Source organism: Ziziphus jujuba, chromosome 1 (genome assembly GCF_031755915.1).
Source record: "Ziziphus jujuba cultivar Dongzao chromosome 1, ASM3175591v1".
Classification (NCBI taxonomy): domain Eukaryota; kingdom Viridiplantae; phylum Streptophyta; class Magnoliopsida; order Rosales; family Rhamnaceae; genus Ziziphus; species Ziziphus jujuba.
The window spans coordinates 39124468-39141403 of NC_083379.1; the positions used below are offsets into that span (position 1 = coordinate 39124468).

Here is a 16936-nt window from a genome sequence, read left to right on the forward strand (position 1 = left end):
TACCAAGTTCATTTACTAACTAATTTGACAAATGAATTGCGTTATTCTATTAACTTATGTTGAGTTTTACTTATAGTCTAAGAATTCATTGTCCATGTTTAGTTTGTATTAATGTCCATACTAATAAAATAATGTCACATCATTTACTATATTAGTTGGTAAAAAAATTTGGTGGCAGTACCATTACTCTGATGGCGCCCATTTTTATGGAGCAAGATTTCAAGTTTGTTGATGGATCCCAACAAAAATATGAAAAGAAAAACTACTATTCACACACAAAAAATAAATAAATAAGGCATCTAATATTGTTTCTATAGGATGCTGGACGAAATTTAGAAATGGAAAATTGCAGACAAAAATGTATACTTCTAATTCACCAAATAATGCCTCTCGTCAAGTACCTCCCCAAGTTTCATAAACAGAACTTGCTGCTCCTCCAAAGAAAGGTGTCTTGATATCTGTCAAAAATCAGAATGATAACCTAAATACTCGTGGATGCAAAAATGACACATTAATTTTGGGAATCTAAAACCCATATGGAAATGGTAGGTATAAATATATATATATATATATATATATATATTTATATATATAACTTACCTGGTCCATTATCATATCCACCGAATAGTCAGGAACAACAAATGACTGATGATAGATATAGGCAAAAACAGACATTACCATCTGTAAATATACAAGACAACTATTATTCATAGGGCTTTTCTAATACTTCCGAGTGATATGGTGCTTCATTCATCTATTGTTGTATTTATTATACTAGTATTAAAATGTTTTAATTAGAAAGCAAACAGAAATAACATAAAAATTGGCTTCTGAGCCTAATTACTCCAAGTTGAGAAATATCTTGATTTTGGGTGAATTCCAACATCTAGAATAAATAATTTTGTTGACCTCAATTAAGAACAGAACCCAACTTTTAGTTTCCCAGATTATTTAGAAGATCTAAGATCAATTGTAATTTTGAGGATTTAAAGCGGAGTAATACTGAAGATATCACCATTAACAAATGAAATTATGCCTCCTGGTGGAAGTTGAAAAATAAGCCAACCAAATAGCATTTGAGAACTTTGTGTCAATACATAATTAACCATTCAAAATCAGGGTGCATAAATGGGAATTATTTATCACAATTTTCTACATTTAGCAGCTTACTTGGCAATCCATTCTATCAGTAAATCCGCCATGTCCAGGAATACTAGCACCAAAATCCTGTGTTGCTCGAAAGGATGAAAAAAGAAGGATATGATTAGTTATGAGAGAAGCTTATAAAATTATATCTGTGCCATGATCCAAATGTGAAATGCACCTTGATATTAAAAGCTCTTTTGAAACCACTAGCAAAAAAGCCTCCAAATGGAGCTATTATTGAAGCAAACAAACCCAGGCATAAAGCATGCCACTGTACTGGCAAAATTGGCACCTCTTTCCAAGGAACCTAAAAGAAATTGCTGAACAAAATTAGTGTCCTCATTTTCTAATTCTTTAATTTACAATAGATAATGTGAAGTCTTAACCAAATATCTTATGCACAAAATCACAAATCTAGCAACTTAAGACTGTAAGGAAAATGCAACTCTTGTGGAAATCTGGTAAATTTTATTTGCATGATATCAAAAGTGTCTGGCATTTTATTACCAACTTGGAACTGATATGTAATCTGTACAACAATAAAGTCACAAACATGAAAGGATTACCCAAAAAATTGGCAGCAAAATAATGTGTAGAAAAAAAACCCCTCTACAACTGGAAACTCACCCAATGAGTCAGCCATCCTGGTAAGGAGAAATACTCAGGCTTAAAAAGCGGGTCAGGATCACAGTGAAGCCAACCAGTTGACAAGTCCTGCGTGCATTTCCTCCATATGAGCATAACATAGAATGGCAATGTCTGCACTGAGTGTCAAACACAGTTACCTTCCTTGGACAGGTCAGCCACTGGAAACGGCCTAATATGTTGGCAAACTGCATAACAGATGGTAAATTATCATGATGCTGATGGATATACAAGTTCCACTACCAAATCTCTCACACTACAAGTCTTCTAACTCCAGTTTCCATAGTCTATGCAAAGTCAAAAATTACCAAGTGAAGTTGGGTTTTACATATTAAAAAAGCCAGGCTGATATTTCCAAAACTTACAATTTTAGGAATTCAATTCTGAAACGTAGATCATTGAGAATAATATGACAAAGAAGGAACAAACCCTTTCCATCATTCTCACGAAACTGTTTTTATGACTGCATAAGTGCTTAGTTGCTTACCAAGAATGCTGAGGTCAGAGTTGCGATTGATGCTCCAATAAAACCCTCCCATGTTTTCTTTGGAGATAGCTTGATCAATGGTGTTCTTCCAAAAAAGAAACCAAAGAAATAAGCAGCAACGTCATTGATGGCAATAAGTGATGCTGGTAGAAGAGACCTGTAACCATGAAGTTATAGGATCCATCACAATGGATTTAGTTTCTGAGAAAGAGCAATATGAGGACAAACACAAAAGAATCATGTCCAAGAAAGCATGTTAAAAGCATCTCAATCTTCAGAAATTAGTTACTGTTACAATGAGGATCTCACATATTAAATCATTACAGTTAAGTAGAAGTCAACTGAAACTGAAATGACATTAATTGCAATGAAATTATAATACCAACAAAATGCTACCATATGAGGCAAAACAACTATAAGAAAAATTTAATAGGCTAATTGCAAATATAGTAAATAATCCCACAAAATAACATGTTTGATAATTGATATGTGCATGAAACGTGAACCTCGTCTAGATAGTTCCTACGGAGACAAAATTTAAAACCAAAGATATTGAGACTTAAAAATATGGCAATTAGGAACAACACCTTAATTACAAATTGATTTTTTGGCACAAGACAAACGAGATTACTAGAAACAATAGAAACAGCAGCAAGATCAAAGAGCACATGCAATTTGGCATCAATGATTTAAAGAAAACTTATAAAAGTGCAAAAGCGTTTGGCCAAATAGCTTGGAAATCATGTTACCAGAACATCCCTTCAAATGTATTGGCTACAGTGAACGCAGACTGGGTGAACACCACAATAAGAATCATGTGTGTCCATGCATACTGGCTAAATTGATACTTGTACATCCTTTTCTTTAATGTAAGAATAAACCACACGAAACCTGAAGCCATTATAAGTAAAAATCATTTCCTAAAGGAATTCTTTGTAAGAATGATATTCCAATAAGCTAGAACAGCTAAGAAGATTCACAGTATATAACAATAGTAGTATCAGAATATAAATTGCTCATAGTCCTCACTCCTGAGAATTCACAGCATAAGACTCTGTGCAACAAATGAGGGGAAAATATTATTTATCTATTTATGAATTTATGAAGTAAGTTTTAACAGTAGGGAAAGAAAACAGACCTGCAATATACAAGAAGTAACAAATAACCATCTGATACTTGATAAAGCCACTCACTAGCCTATTGAAAAATTTATCTGAGGTAACTGTATTCACAAGCTGTTGATTGAGAATTCGACCATATACAAATAGCATTGCTGTGAAGAAAAAATGCCTGTATAACACAGTATGCATATTACCAAGGTGCATAATCAGTGTTAATGTTAAAAAGGCCCAACTCCATTTCAATTACAACAAACCTTACCAGTTCAAGAGCCTAAATCCGGGAAGATGCCTATCTTCACGAGTTCTTCTAAGTAGACTGAAAAGCTCACTCGCCATAAATATTTGTATAACAACAACCAGAGCCCATATGTAAAGATGACCCAAATAGATGACAGCCGAAACAACACCAAACATCCACATAGATGAATAAGCTCGGATCCACATTGTTCTATATTTGCTTTGATCCTTGACAGGTGAATGGCTTCCATTTGATCTGCTAAACTCAGAAGGAATCTGGCAAATAACAAGCATTAGGGGCACATAATATGCCCAAATAAATTGATCAATTATCGTTGGCTCTTTGCTTCTCTTTTCTCATTGCCATATCATCCCATGCCACAGATGGGTTGTCATTTTTACAAGACCCTTTGTGGGTTTGTGAACAACAAATATTTCCTTACTTTTTTTATATGCTTTTTTATGTCCACCAAATAAAAATCTTAAAATTCTAACCCACAAAGGAAGCCATGTCAACTTACCAAAACCCCATATAAATTCATAAGAACTTTGTTTTGACAGAAAAACAGCCTAGCAACCATTGGTTTACTAACAAGAATGCACAAAAAAAGTGAACATTTAATAGTCCATAAATAAGGCAATAATAACACATATAATTGCCTAGAGTGCCAAATGCACTATTTGCTCTTATTTTTACATTAGTATTATAAACGCTCTCTTTTGCAGACATAACAACTTTCCTAATGGGAAATCAAAATTCCATATATATATATATATATATAACATACATATGCTCGAATTCCCATATATATGCCCCTGTTTTTTTTTTTTTTTTTTTTTTTTTTTTTTTTTTTTTGGGGGGGGGTAATACTATTCTTATGCCCCGACTAAAACTGCATTCAGACATATACTAACCTCATTGGAACGCCTTCTATGTCGAATGCGAGGTGTAGATGTGGGTGGTGGAGCGACATTGTGATGCTTGTCCATATCTCTTATTAATATTTTGGCGATCGATCCAAATCAAGTCCAAAACGATTTATGCACAGGAACACTCCGTAAGAACACTTGTCAACTTTGTGTAACCACCATAAAACTTGAATACAAAGGCCTTCTTTGGTAAATGAAAAAAAAAAAAAAATATCCAAACTCATTCCAGAACTAAATAATCAGGTCTACCCCATTGTAGGTCGTCTAAGAAGCCCATCTGCATCCTGCCAGCCACACCTTGATCCACATGAGCATTGGAATATATCATTTTTCAACTGTATCTCCATTACCAAAATTTTTTTTTTTTTCTCTTTTTCTTTTATAAAGAAAAATCAAGAAGATATAATTAAACCAACCACCATGGAAGAAAAGCCTAATGGTCGCATCTAATAGCTTGCCAAACTTTTACCAAGAGAATCTAATAATTTTTTTCTATTCTGGGTATAGATACAAGTTCCTGCTTTCATTGAAATGCTAAATAAATTGTACATTATAGACTATAAACAACAGAACAGGAAAAAAAAAAAAGAAAAAAAAAAAAACATGTTAATCAAAAGCATGAATAGGAAATTATAACCCATTTGATAAAATTAGAAAAAAATGAAAAACAGCTAGCAAGCATGGAGGTGTTTGAATAAGAGAATGGGAATGGGATCCTTACAACAGTTTTGAATCTGGGGAAAAAACAGCAACGATAACGAAGATTGTGAAATGAGCAATGCCAGTGGATCAACGCCAATGCAAACAAAATTGTGACATATGATGATACTTCTACTTGTTGTTTTTTCTTCTTCTTCTTGTTGGTTGTGGTGAGTCAGGGATTTGGAAAAGCCATGATAGAATTAGAGAAACAGAGAGAGAGAGAGAGAGAGAGAGAGCAAAACTAATGGGAACAAGTGCTCCTTGGACCGTTATACCAGTTGGCCCACTTTCCAGGACCCGGGAACTTCCCTCTACCGCCACGTACATTTTTTTTTTTTTTTTTTTGTTAACCAAATTTTAACAAAAAATAAATAAAATTGATTTTTGTGTGATTTCAATTATGCCTCTAAGTTTGACTGCATCGCTTATTAAATTTAAATATCTTACAATATTAATTATATGTATATTTTTATTTTTTTTGTGAAATAATTCTATAATTTATATTTTATTTGTTTAAAACAAATGTGACGAGTTTGTAGTTTATATATATATATATATATATATATACATATGATAAGTATTTTAGTTCTGATCTTATATCTAAAACTTACCGATACAATAAGTGTTAAATAAATATTATCATTTGTCTAATTAAATTTTTAAAATTAAGTTATTAATTGAGTTATCGCATTTTTCATACCACAATATATTTTCTTATTTTATGTTAAAAATAAAAAAATATAACTTAAAGGACAAGATTTTAATAATAAAATGACATCCACAAAGAAAATAAAACACCCTATCAGTATGTTGGTCTATGAAAAGAAAGATATTTTTCTTGTTATTGTATGTCCTTTCAACATGTAATTGTCTGGTCAATCATTACGATATATATATATTTGGAATTTATCAAACGAAAAAAAGAATATCTTTTTGAATATTTTTAAAAAATACTCTTTGTGTTCGGGCTCATTTTGAAATGAAATACATAAAAAAAAAAATAAAAAATAAATTGGAGTATTATTTTTATGAAGCACATGTTTTAGAAAATGGGTTATCCGCTTTGGATGCAAAAATACTTTTTTTTTTTTTCACTTTGAATAGTGAGGCATATGCCTTTTAAAATTAAATCTATTTTTTATTTATTTTGTAATCTTATAAAAAAAATTTATATTATCTTTATAAATTATTATTTATAGATTAAAAATATATGTTTTACTGTATGTTTACTTATAATTTGTTAATTTTATGTTTATGTAAATTATAGTTGTTTTATTTTGTAGTTTTAAAGGTATTTGTATTTATAGTTATATTCTTTAATTTAATATCAATTTAATTTTTAATATTAGAATTTAATTTTCAAAAAAGCTTACATCCCAACATCTTGAGGTTTACATCTCGCCTCATAACAACGAAAACACTTCATTTTGCACTTTTGTAACATTTATCTTCATCGTAAATGCATTTATGAATCACATGATTAATAGTTTTGATATATTCATGATTTTTATTTTTTTAGTTTTAACGTTAGCAAGACTATTGTTATGCAGGTATTACCCCCCCAAAAAAAAAAAAACAAAAAAAAAGACTATTGTTGTGCGGTATTATTCTTATTAATTATTATGTTATACGCCAAATAATGTAATACAATATAATGTAATGTATAAACAATCCTGTTAACAAATTTAATTATAGTTATGTAAATTTATTAATTATTATTTTATACGCCAAATAATGTAATATAATATAATGTAATACATAAGCAAAATTTAATTATAATCATGTAAAATTAATTTAATAAAAGAGATTATGAATTCGAAATAGCATAGAAGATCATGAATACAAAATATCAAGATTTTATTGTAAAATTATTAAAAAAAAAAAATCAATTATAAGATAACTATAAAATTGAGCTGGATACACGTGCAAAAACTTTAAAACACATACCATATATTTTCAATGTAAAAAACATTCATGAGATAATTTATTATTTTTCCTCATTCGTGAGTTTTTTAACAATATTTTGTTTTTGATAAAAAACTATATTTTGTTTAAAAGGGAAAAAGAAAAAAAAAACCAAAATTGTTATTTTTGTTAAATAAAAACGAAAATTATTTATCTCCATACTTCTTTTCTTTTTTTAAAAAAAAAAAAATTTATCCGCATGCCTTGAAGTAAAATTCTTTGTACTCTAACATCTTATTCTAAACTGTTATTTCCAATTTCATGTTTTGCGAGCCATAAAACATCTTGAAAGCAGTAGATGAAAGTGACTCAATTTTTGAAAATTTCAAACCCCAACAGGTGCACAGTCAATTGTTTCCCAACATTTTCCTACTTTCTCTAATTCCGTAATATATAATATATATATTTTTTTCATCATTAGGGCTACTTGAAAACAGTATAATAGTCCAACCTTATCATTGACTTTTTTTTTTTTTACCTCTTAACTTTGATAAGGAATTTTAACCAAGTATTCCCTGGGCAGTATTTATATATATATATATATATATACACACGTAAAATTTTATGGTGAGAACGGTTCATATGAGAACCGTAGTATTAGTGATGGTTTTTTATAGTATTAACGATGGTTTTTTAGAAGATCATCACCAATACTATGAAAAATTATCAATAATACTGTGATCCGCATGAGTACCGCATTATAAACGGACTGTATATATAATATATATATATATATATATATATATATATGTATTTTCTTTCCCTACGTTGCATTCGATAGATTCGAATCCTACACTCTGTTAACTAAAAAATATGCATGAGGGAAGCAAATAATAATAAGTCCAAAAAACATGTGAGGTGGAGTTTGGCTGGTTCCATGCACCCAAACAAGCCCCATTCATTCCCTGCCCAGGCCACATGAAGCAAAACCCTACAGCCTTCCAATTGACTGTGCGTTTTGTTTTTGCCTCCCTCCACTCCCTCATCACATCGATTTTTGGACATTTTATGTTCACTCCTCTCATCTCATCTCATGCCCACCAGGCCCCAATTGCAGTCCATCACTAATCAACATTTTTGTCAAATCTCATTTCTTTAATTAATGACCATATATAAAGAGACAAATCACTTTTTTATTTATTTATTTAATCAAAACAAGCACTACCTAGTCTTACATATATGCTTTTTTTTTTTTCCTATCTAATCCACCCATAAAAATCTCTCTCAAAAATATAATAAATTATGTTACCAAATTTTATATATCAGATTTATAGGATATATATATATATATATAAATATTACAGATCACTTTACTAGTTAACATTAAATAGGATTACATTGACACATGTCAATCGTCATCCAAAAATATAATTGCAAAATGCTAAACTGGATAAAAGCATGATACTATAATTACTCTCCAACAAAAACGAAAAGACAAACAAACATGATATGAAAATATGCAAAATTTGAAAAATAAACCATATAGTGTGTACCTTCTATAGTCGTCCCTAGATAAAGGACAAAATGATCACTTTTCATTGTTGTTTTTATTGTTTTTGTCAAAGTTTAATCACCTAATTTATAACACTGGACGACTATTTATATAAAAAAAAAAAGGGTGCTTCATTTAGAGATCTGCAGTCAAACATTTTATAATTAATTTGAGCAAATATATATTTTATGTCGGGAGCCCAATAACACCAAGACACCACATTGAAAAAATTTTTCAAAACTTTCTTATATTCTCCCACCATCTCCATGGTTTGCTTTTGCTTTTACTTCTTTAAATTCAACTTTAATTTTTCAGATAAAAAAACAAAAATTGTAAGCCTGAAGCATGTTACGTTTTTTAAAGCTTCATTTTTACAACTTAACAAAGTAGTAATTAAATAGGAAAGCTGTTTTCGTGCTTCTCAATTTAAGTACAAAATTTTTGAGATTTTCAATGTTTAGATACATAAAATCAGCGACGTACCAGGCTTTTCATCAATTTTACATGTGTATTTGGCAAATGATTAGCCAAAACTTAAGAAAATTTCCATATTTTTAGGTGAAAAAAATCTTTCAAACTAAAAGGTTACATATCAATATATTACATAAAAATGTCATGGATTATGATTATGTGGGTGTAAAGTTTGATGAAGAATGAGAAATTATTTAATGTTGGGCAAAAGTGTTAATAAATAATGATGATCGATGAGGTTCATAATTATATAAATAATGCATGGATTGTTTGGTCACGTAAATACCAAATGATGATGATGACAAGAGAAAAGAAGATAGAAATATCCAAAACTTGTTATGTGAGGCTAACTCAAACAGAAAAAATTTCAGTAGGCTAAAGCCTAAGCCTTGCAATATTGCATGTAAAAATGCATTAAGATAAAGACCTTTTTGATTCGTGATAACACCTAAGCAATGAATGCGACTTTTTTGCACCCCCAACAAATCTCATTTTGATACACCACACACCATTACTTTTTATTTAATGTCCTTTTCGATTCTTTTATTTCACCAATCAAAACCCACCCTATTTTTTCAACCCAATTACATAATTGCCACCCCCAATTCTTGATGGGTCTTTTGTTATATATAGAGATATATAGCCAACTATGAACAACCTTAATCATGACCTATTTCACATGTCGAACAGGAAAGCTTAAGCTTTAATTAATCAAAGGGCATTGCATAAAATTAAGCAAAAACATTGAACAAAACTAGATGAACAACACCCAAGTACAAGTTTTGGTCACTTGGATAAAATGTTTGGTAAAACGTAATAACAGTGAGGTTTAATTATGGGATTACTTAAAGGAATCATGATAGATACTGGTAATACCCAAAAACCCAACACAAAATAGACATTTTTGTTGGTGGAAATTTCAACTTCAAGTATCTAATCTTGTGGTAGGTTGAATATTTTTGGTCATTCTTGAGCAGTAGATGCGTACAAAGTGAACTCTACCACTTTACAAGTAATTCTCGATAATTTGTTTTACCAAATCTTTATTTTATTTTTTATTTTTCACATGGCCAGGGTAAAATTGGTGAGCTTCAGCCCCCATAAAATTACCCTCTGACTCAAATGATGAGGCTTCATTGCCCATGATGGAACATATTCTCTGCAGTAAATACCGGTCAAACCAGTTATTCTTTTCCTGAATCCAGTCAAGGCTCAGGAGCAAACTGGTAATTTCGTGCAACACATATGTAGTCTCATTTACACTTACAGTGATAGTGTCATGCTTGTAAATAATCTGGAGAACACAGGGCGTCATGTTATCAAGATTTTCCAGACAATGAGATTATGGAATATAGGGCCCACCTCAAGCCCATTTTCTTCTACATACTCTCTCTCTATCTCTCTCTTTCTGTGTCTATTTTTCTCTGCCTTTGCTAGCTTCTATCACTCTCACAAGAACACTGAGCTCTGAGACTCACACACTTAGATCTGAAACCCACAAACCCCAAAAATTTCTTAGTTCCTAGGACGATCTGGGTAAGCATTTTTCTCTTCTACACTAGCAGTTTTGTTTTTGTTTTTTGCGTTGTCAATTTGCTGTTTATGGTTGTGGGACTGTTTACTTGTTTTTGATCCGGGAAATGGGAGGCGATCTGAAGGAGTAGAGCCTTGGTCCTGCTCTTGGCTCTTGAACATGGGGTTTTTGGGGTTTAGGTTGATCGTGCATTTTCTGTTTGGAAATGGGGGGAGGAGGGGGGGTTCTTGGGGGCTCTGTGTTTGTCAATGCTTGATTCTGAAAGTGAATTTAATGTGATTATGTTGATGGAAGCTTATAGTTGCTTTTGGGTTTGTGATCTTGTTCATGTAATCTATGATTTAGTGCTTTAATTTGGTCAGTAAGTGTTTTAAGTGGAACGAGCTACTAGTTTTTTATTTGGTTGGTGAAGTGTCTAAATATAGGTGGTTGAATATTTGTGGGGTTCTGGTAAATTGAGTTAATGCTCTGTTTGGTTCGCGAGAAAATGTGAGAGAAACGAAGTAGTTAACATTTTCACTCCTGTGTTGTATGTTATTTGGAATTCCAACGAGCTCCCGACGGGTGAGATATTCCAGATTTGGAATCTTTATTTCAGTTTCTTTACCTTGGAGGTTAAACGAGTTAAGGCTCAGCTGTTTGAGAAGTTGTAATATGATTTTTTTTTTTTTTTTGGGGTCCATATATGAATTTCTATTCACCTGTAAGATGTGATTTGATCTGCGTTTGAATCTACTTTTATAAATGTTAAAAATTATTTTATCATTTAGTTGTCTGAGATTATTTTAGAATTATACAACCGCATATATTGTCATATGCATATTCACAGCTGTATAACTCCTTCTTTTCCAGTTTGAGTAGTTTTGGAGACATTTAAGAATTTTGATACTGAAACTATTGGAACTTTGGAAGAGATTGAAATGTGTGATTTAACTGGAACTTTGGAAGAGATTGAAATGTGTGATTTAACTGTCTTTTTTTTCCAAGAATTCCTTCGTGCTTATGTTCCTCATTTATTCTCGAGTCTTTTGACTGTTTAGATGCCTTTTTACATCCATAATTGATGCTGGCAGGTGTTTATGATTTTCTTTCCTGATCAAGTGTTGTTTCTTCCTGGTCAGTAAGGTACATAATTTTGGTTCTTCTACCTCAGGCTAGCACTTTGTAACTTTGGAGATTCCTGATTTAACCGAAGAAGGCACTGAAGAGTTCTGATTTCATTCTGTGATGCAGTTTAGTTTGTAAGTTTGGCTGGAATGGCGGTGACAGATGCTCAAAACCCTCTACTTGGAGAAACCACTTGTGGTTCTTTACTGCAAAAATTGCAGGTACCTGCCATTTTATATTGACTTTTTTAGTATATTGTCACTGGTTTGTGCGATAATGAAATATGCATAACTCACTGCAGGAAATTTGGGATGAGGTGGGTGAAAATGATGAAGAACGTGACAAGATGCTTCTTCAGTTGGAGCAAGAGTGCTTAGATGTATACAAGAGGAAGGTTGAGCAGGCTACAAAGTCCAGGGCACAGCTTCTTCAAGCACTGTCTGATGCCAAAGTTGAACTTTCCAGTCTTCTATCTGCACTTGGAGAAAAAAGCTTTGTTGGAATAGTGAGTAATTGTTGATTTTTTTATTTTTATTTATTTTCATTTATTTGTACAATTTAATTAATTATGGATATTTTGCTTGCTGGCTAAAGTATTTGTCAAGTGGGACCTAATGCTAAGTAGAAGCACATCAAATTTTTTTTTTTTTTGATAAATAGTAGATGCACATCAACAGTACTAATTTGATGGTGTATATTGGACTTGAATGATAACTCACTTTTTAATTGATTACAGCCTGAGAAGGCTTCAGGAACTATCAAGGAACAGCTTGCAGCTATAGCACCTGCACTTGAACAGCTATGGAAACAGAAAGAGGAGAGAGTGAAGGAATTTTCTGATGTTCAGTCACAAATCCAAAAGATATGTGGAGAAATTTCAGGGAACTTGAATCTTAGTGAGCAGGTAGGAACTCCTGCCGTTGACGAGGCTGACCTATCTATCAAGAAGCTGGAGGAGTATCATGCCCAACTCCAAGAACTTCAAAAGGAAAAGGTAATTCTTATAGTAATTTTCTTATCTTGAGGGACTTTTTCCTGCTTAAATTTGAAAACGCCATTAACTAATAACTGCATTGAATTGAACACTGTTAATGATTCATTTGTTCTGGCAGAGTGACAGGCTGCACAAGGTGCTTGAATTCGTCAGCACTGTGCATGATCTTTGTGCTGTCCTTGGAATGGACTTCTTCAGTACTGTTACTGCTGTCCATCCTAGCTTAAATGACTCAACCGGTGTGCAATCCAAGAGCATTAGCAATGATACTTTATCTAGGCTGTCTAATACAGTCTTAGCATTAAAAGAAGATAAGAAGCAGAGGCTGCACAAGGTAATTCATTTTGCATTTTCTCTTTGTAACTCCAATAATGTACATTGCTAAACTTGCTTAAATTCGCATGTCTGTTCCGCCGACTGAACTAAGTTTGACATCTTTCTATTTATGTAGCTTCAAGAGTTAGCTTCACAATTAATTGATTTATGGAATCTGATGGACACCCCTGAAGATGAAAGAAGACTATTTGACCATGTTACGTGTAACATGTCTGCATCTGTTGATGAGGTGACTGTTCCTGGGGCTCTTGCTCTGGATCTAATTGAGGAGGTATTTTCCGCTTCCTATGTTCACAGATTTGGAAGATTAATATAAATGATGGCTGTTTGCTCATTTTATTTATATTTGTTATCAAGGCTGAGGTGGAAGTGGAGAGGCTTGATCAGCTGAAGGCCAGCAGGATGAAGGAAATTGCTTTCAAGAGACAAGCAGAGCTTGAAGAGATTTTTGCTCGTGCTCACATAGAAATAGATCCGGAGGCTGCCAGAGAAAAAATAATGGCAATGATTGATTCTGGGGATGTTGAACCTGCTGAGTTGTTAGCTGACATGGATAATCAGATAGCAAAAGCGAAAGATGAAGCTCTCAGTAGAAAGGAAATATTGGACAAAGTAGAAAAATGGATGTCGGCCTGTGAGGAAGAGAGTTGGCTTGAAGACTATAATCGGGTATTTATAATATTTGTTACCTTTGTTTACTAAACTGGAATCATCATAACTGTTGCTATATTATGGTTGACCTATTCAACTTCACACCTTGACATTGATAATTTTATCCTAAAACCCCATTGCATTTTAGTTGACTTTTCTGTACTTTAGTAAGTTAGCCTAACCTAATCATCCCGTTGAAACAGGATGAAAACAGGTACAATGCAAGTAGAGGTGCACACTTGAACCTCAAGCGTGCAGAAAAAGCACGGATCTTGGTTAATAAAATTCCAGGTATGCTACTGTTTTGATGGAATATCTTAGCACATTCAGTTGTTTCCATGTTCTTTCCTTTCCCTTATTCTGAAAGTCTGAAGGCTGCTGCATTTATTTATATGTAGAACTTCCAGTATTTCAAACTGGTTTTGAAGCTTGATTATGATATTTATTATTTGCAACGGTCTGTTGAGAAGCTTGTTTCTTAGTGATGGGATGTGTCCAGTTTTTGAGGCTTCTTTTCTTGCTTCTGGCCATGGATTTTCAAATTTATTGTTGTATTTACTGGTTTTCTTGGTCATTCAGCTCTTGTTGATACATTGATTGCCAAAACTCGTGCTTGGGAGGAAGATCATGGCATATCATTTGCTTACGATGGTGTCCCCCTCCTTGCCATGCTAGATGAATATGCCATGCTCAGGCAAGAAAGAGAAGAAGAGAAGCGGAGGTTGAGGGTGAGTATTAACTGACTGAATAATTCAATGAATCATTTTATGGTTTCAAATTAGTATATAAAAATGAATGATTACTCTTAACATGACCTGAGCTAGAAACTGGTCCTTTCCCTTGTACTTTGAGTTTTTCGTATTTTTGCTTCATTCTGATATTTTCTTTTTTCTTCCTTTTTGCACTGAAACTATCTTGTGGACTTCACAGGATCAGAAGAAGTACCAAGAGCAACAACACACAGAACAGGAAGCAATATTCGGTTCGAGGCCTAGCCCCGCTCGACCACTTGGCACGAAAAAGGTTGTAGGACCTCGAACAAATGGAGGTGCAAATGGAACTCCTAACAGAAGGCTATCACTTAATGCTCAGCAAAATGGAGCCAGGTCCACAACAAAAGAAGGAAAGAGGGATAATACTAGGCCAGTTGCTCCCGTTAACTACGTTGCCATATCGAAAGAGGATGCTGATTCTCATGTTTCAGGCAGTGAACCAATTCCAGCGACTCCATGACAAGGGATGAAGGATCTTTAGGATTTTACGTCACTATGATATTACTACTTGTTATTACTTAACTGCTGTAGGGATATATTCTTATGAAACAGTGAGGGAAAAGTTGGAGAGTGAAGTGTTAGCTGTGTATGTTATATTGGCATGTGAAGGCTTTTTCAACCCATGTTTTACTTTTTTTTTTCCTCTTATTCAAGTCTTATCTACTGTACTAATCATATACCTCTGATAAAACTTGCATTTTTCTTGATTGTCCTTCAAATCATTTCCGTCGCTGTTAATGCATACTTGGGAATAGATTGAAAATTTGAAACCAACGCTTCAATTTAGGAATGTGGTAATTTAACTTTTGGACACATTAGAGACGATGCTTCTTTTGCAATTTTCATCTGTTTATTTTGAGTTGGTTTGCCAAGCAAAGTCCTCATTCACCAACACTTTTGTGTTGTGAACTTTGGTCCCTCCATAATTTAAGCTACTTTTGGAAATGCTATAAAAAAAAAAGTGATTGTGGAAAGTGATCAAGTCTCGTAGGTTGCGTTTAACAAAGAGTTTATATTATAGCAGAGCTGTTTCAAAAAAAGATATCTGTTTGAAAGCCAACAACTAAAATCAAATAGACTAGAAAAGTAGTCTATTTAAAAGTTCTAACTTTAATAGCGTGATTTATCCCCAAAAAAAAAAAAAAAAAAAAGAGAAAAGACCTTTAAACTTTAAGCTTGATTTGGTGCAAGATGGGATATTGGGCCCCAAAATTTAATGCCACATATTCCCTTAAAAGCTTAAAGCAGTACGTAACAAAAAGAAGAATGGTCTTTCTGTCTTTCTCAGACGACCTTGAAGCCACTACCATATACAATACGAGGTTTCTCTTTCTCTCTGTCTCAGATAATTGCTTTTTGATTTTCCAATTATTGGTTAAAGGTACAACACTTTCATTGCTAATTGGCTAGTTGTTTGCAATTGTACAATCTGGGTTTTGGTTCTGTTACTATTTTCTAAGGAAAAAAATTTGCATATGTGACTAGCCAATAAAACCTTCTAGGACATAAACATAGTGCTTACTTTATTAGGTGTTGCTTGCCCTTCTTGTGCAATGAAGCTTGTATCTGTTTCTTGAAGAATATATGAAGCCTGTATCTTTTCTTGAAGAATATATATATACATAGAGGCTAGCCTGAGGACAGACCGTATGGATTATATGCGGACCAAACATGTGATGAAATTTCCTGCTCTTCGATTTGCAATGTTGGCATCTACGGCCCAACTTCAAAGCAACTCTCACATGAGAATGGCTGGCCAAATTTCCCCTGAGCCTTTCCCGCTCACATTCCTGCTCTCACCAGCTCGAAAGGACTTTGACAAAATTCCCAATCACACCAGCACCAACCAGCATTGCCATCCTTGCAAACCCACCACATCGCACCACCATTGCCACAGCATTGCCATCTTGCAAACGCACTAGCTCGCACCACGATTGCCACCCTTCTCTGTACCCACCAGCTCATAATCTTCTACCCTGCATGTCTGTATTTTGGCTCTTCATATCTGTGAGTGAGTGAGTTTATGTTTTGTAATTTTTTTTTCATTCTGTTTTTTTATGTTGGTGATTTTATGTAGTCTTGCATAGTTGAAATTATTAAATGTGGGATTGTGATTTGGGTTGAGAAATAACTTGAATGAAGGCTAATCTTCATGATGATTTTCGAAAATTTAGAAAATGATACTTTTCGGAGAAAAAGCATGAATGTATGCATGTTGTTTTTCTTTCCTAGTGTATAAATACCACTGTTCACGTGTACTGTTCATTGTGTAATAATCAATTCACTTAGTCTATCATAATACTGACATGAAAGGTGATATTTACACCACTTGTTTTGGAGTATAC

At 33.1% G+C, this 16936-nt stretch overlaps 2 protein-coding genes across 5 annotated transcripts; one reads left to right on the forward strand and one right to left on the reverse strand.

Annotated features, from left to right (window-relative positions):
• Nucleotides 1-87: 87 nt before the first annotated feature.
• Nucleotides 88-5517, reverse strand: LOC107403620 (phosphatidate cytidylyltransferase 1). Of its 4 annotated transcripts, none has more exons than XM_048474107.2 (12): nt 5288-5517; nt 4552-4630; nt 3659-3912; nt 3417-3568; nt 3028-3169; nt 2279-2435; nt 1932-1979; nt 1774-1860; nt 1325-1453; nt 1171-1227; nt 601-681; nt 88-458 (listed from the first exon to the last, which is right to left on the reverse strand). In XM_048474107.2, the coding sequence occupies exons 2-12, from the start codon at nt 4624-4626 to the stop codon at nt 369-371; spliced, it is 1272 nt and encodes a 423-aa protein (XP_048330064.2). In that variant the 5' UTR covers nt 4627-4630; nt 5288-5517; the 3' UTR covers nt 88-368. The 4 variants fall into 4 exon arrangements, with proteins under 4 accessions (XP_048330064.2, XP_048330060.2, XP_048330052.2 ...); XM_048474103.2 differs by having other exon boundaries at nt 4552-4850; nt 5288-5516; XM_048474095.2 differs by having other exon boundaries at nt 4552-4863; nt 5288-5516.
• A 5062-nt stretch (nt 5518-10579) lies between these two features.
• Nucleotides 10580-15310, forward strand: LOC107403625 (65-kDa microtubule-associated protein 1). Its single transcript, XM_016010541.4, has 11 exons — nt 10580-10732; nt 11804-11855; nt 11964-12058; nt 12139-12342; nt 12574-12831; nt 12950-13165; nt 13283-13438; nt 13525-13836; nt 14022-14109; nt 14398-14546; nt 14749-15310. The coding sequence occupies exons 3-11, from the start codon at nt 11987-11989 to the stop codon at nt 15049-15051; spliced, it is 1758 nt and encodes a 585-aa protein (XP_015866027.2). The 5' UTR covers nt 10580-10732; nt 11804-11855; nt 11964-11986; the 3' UTR covers nt 15052-15310.
• The last annotated feature ends 1626 nt before the right edge of the window (nt 15311-16936 follow it).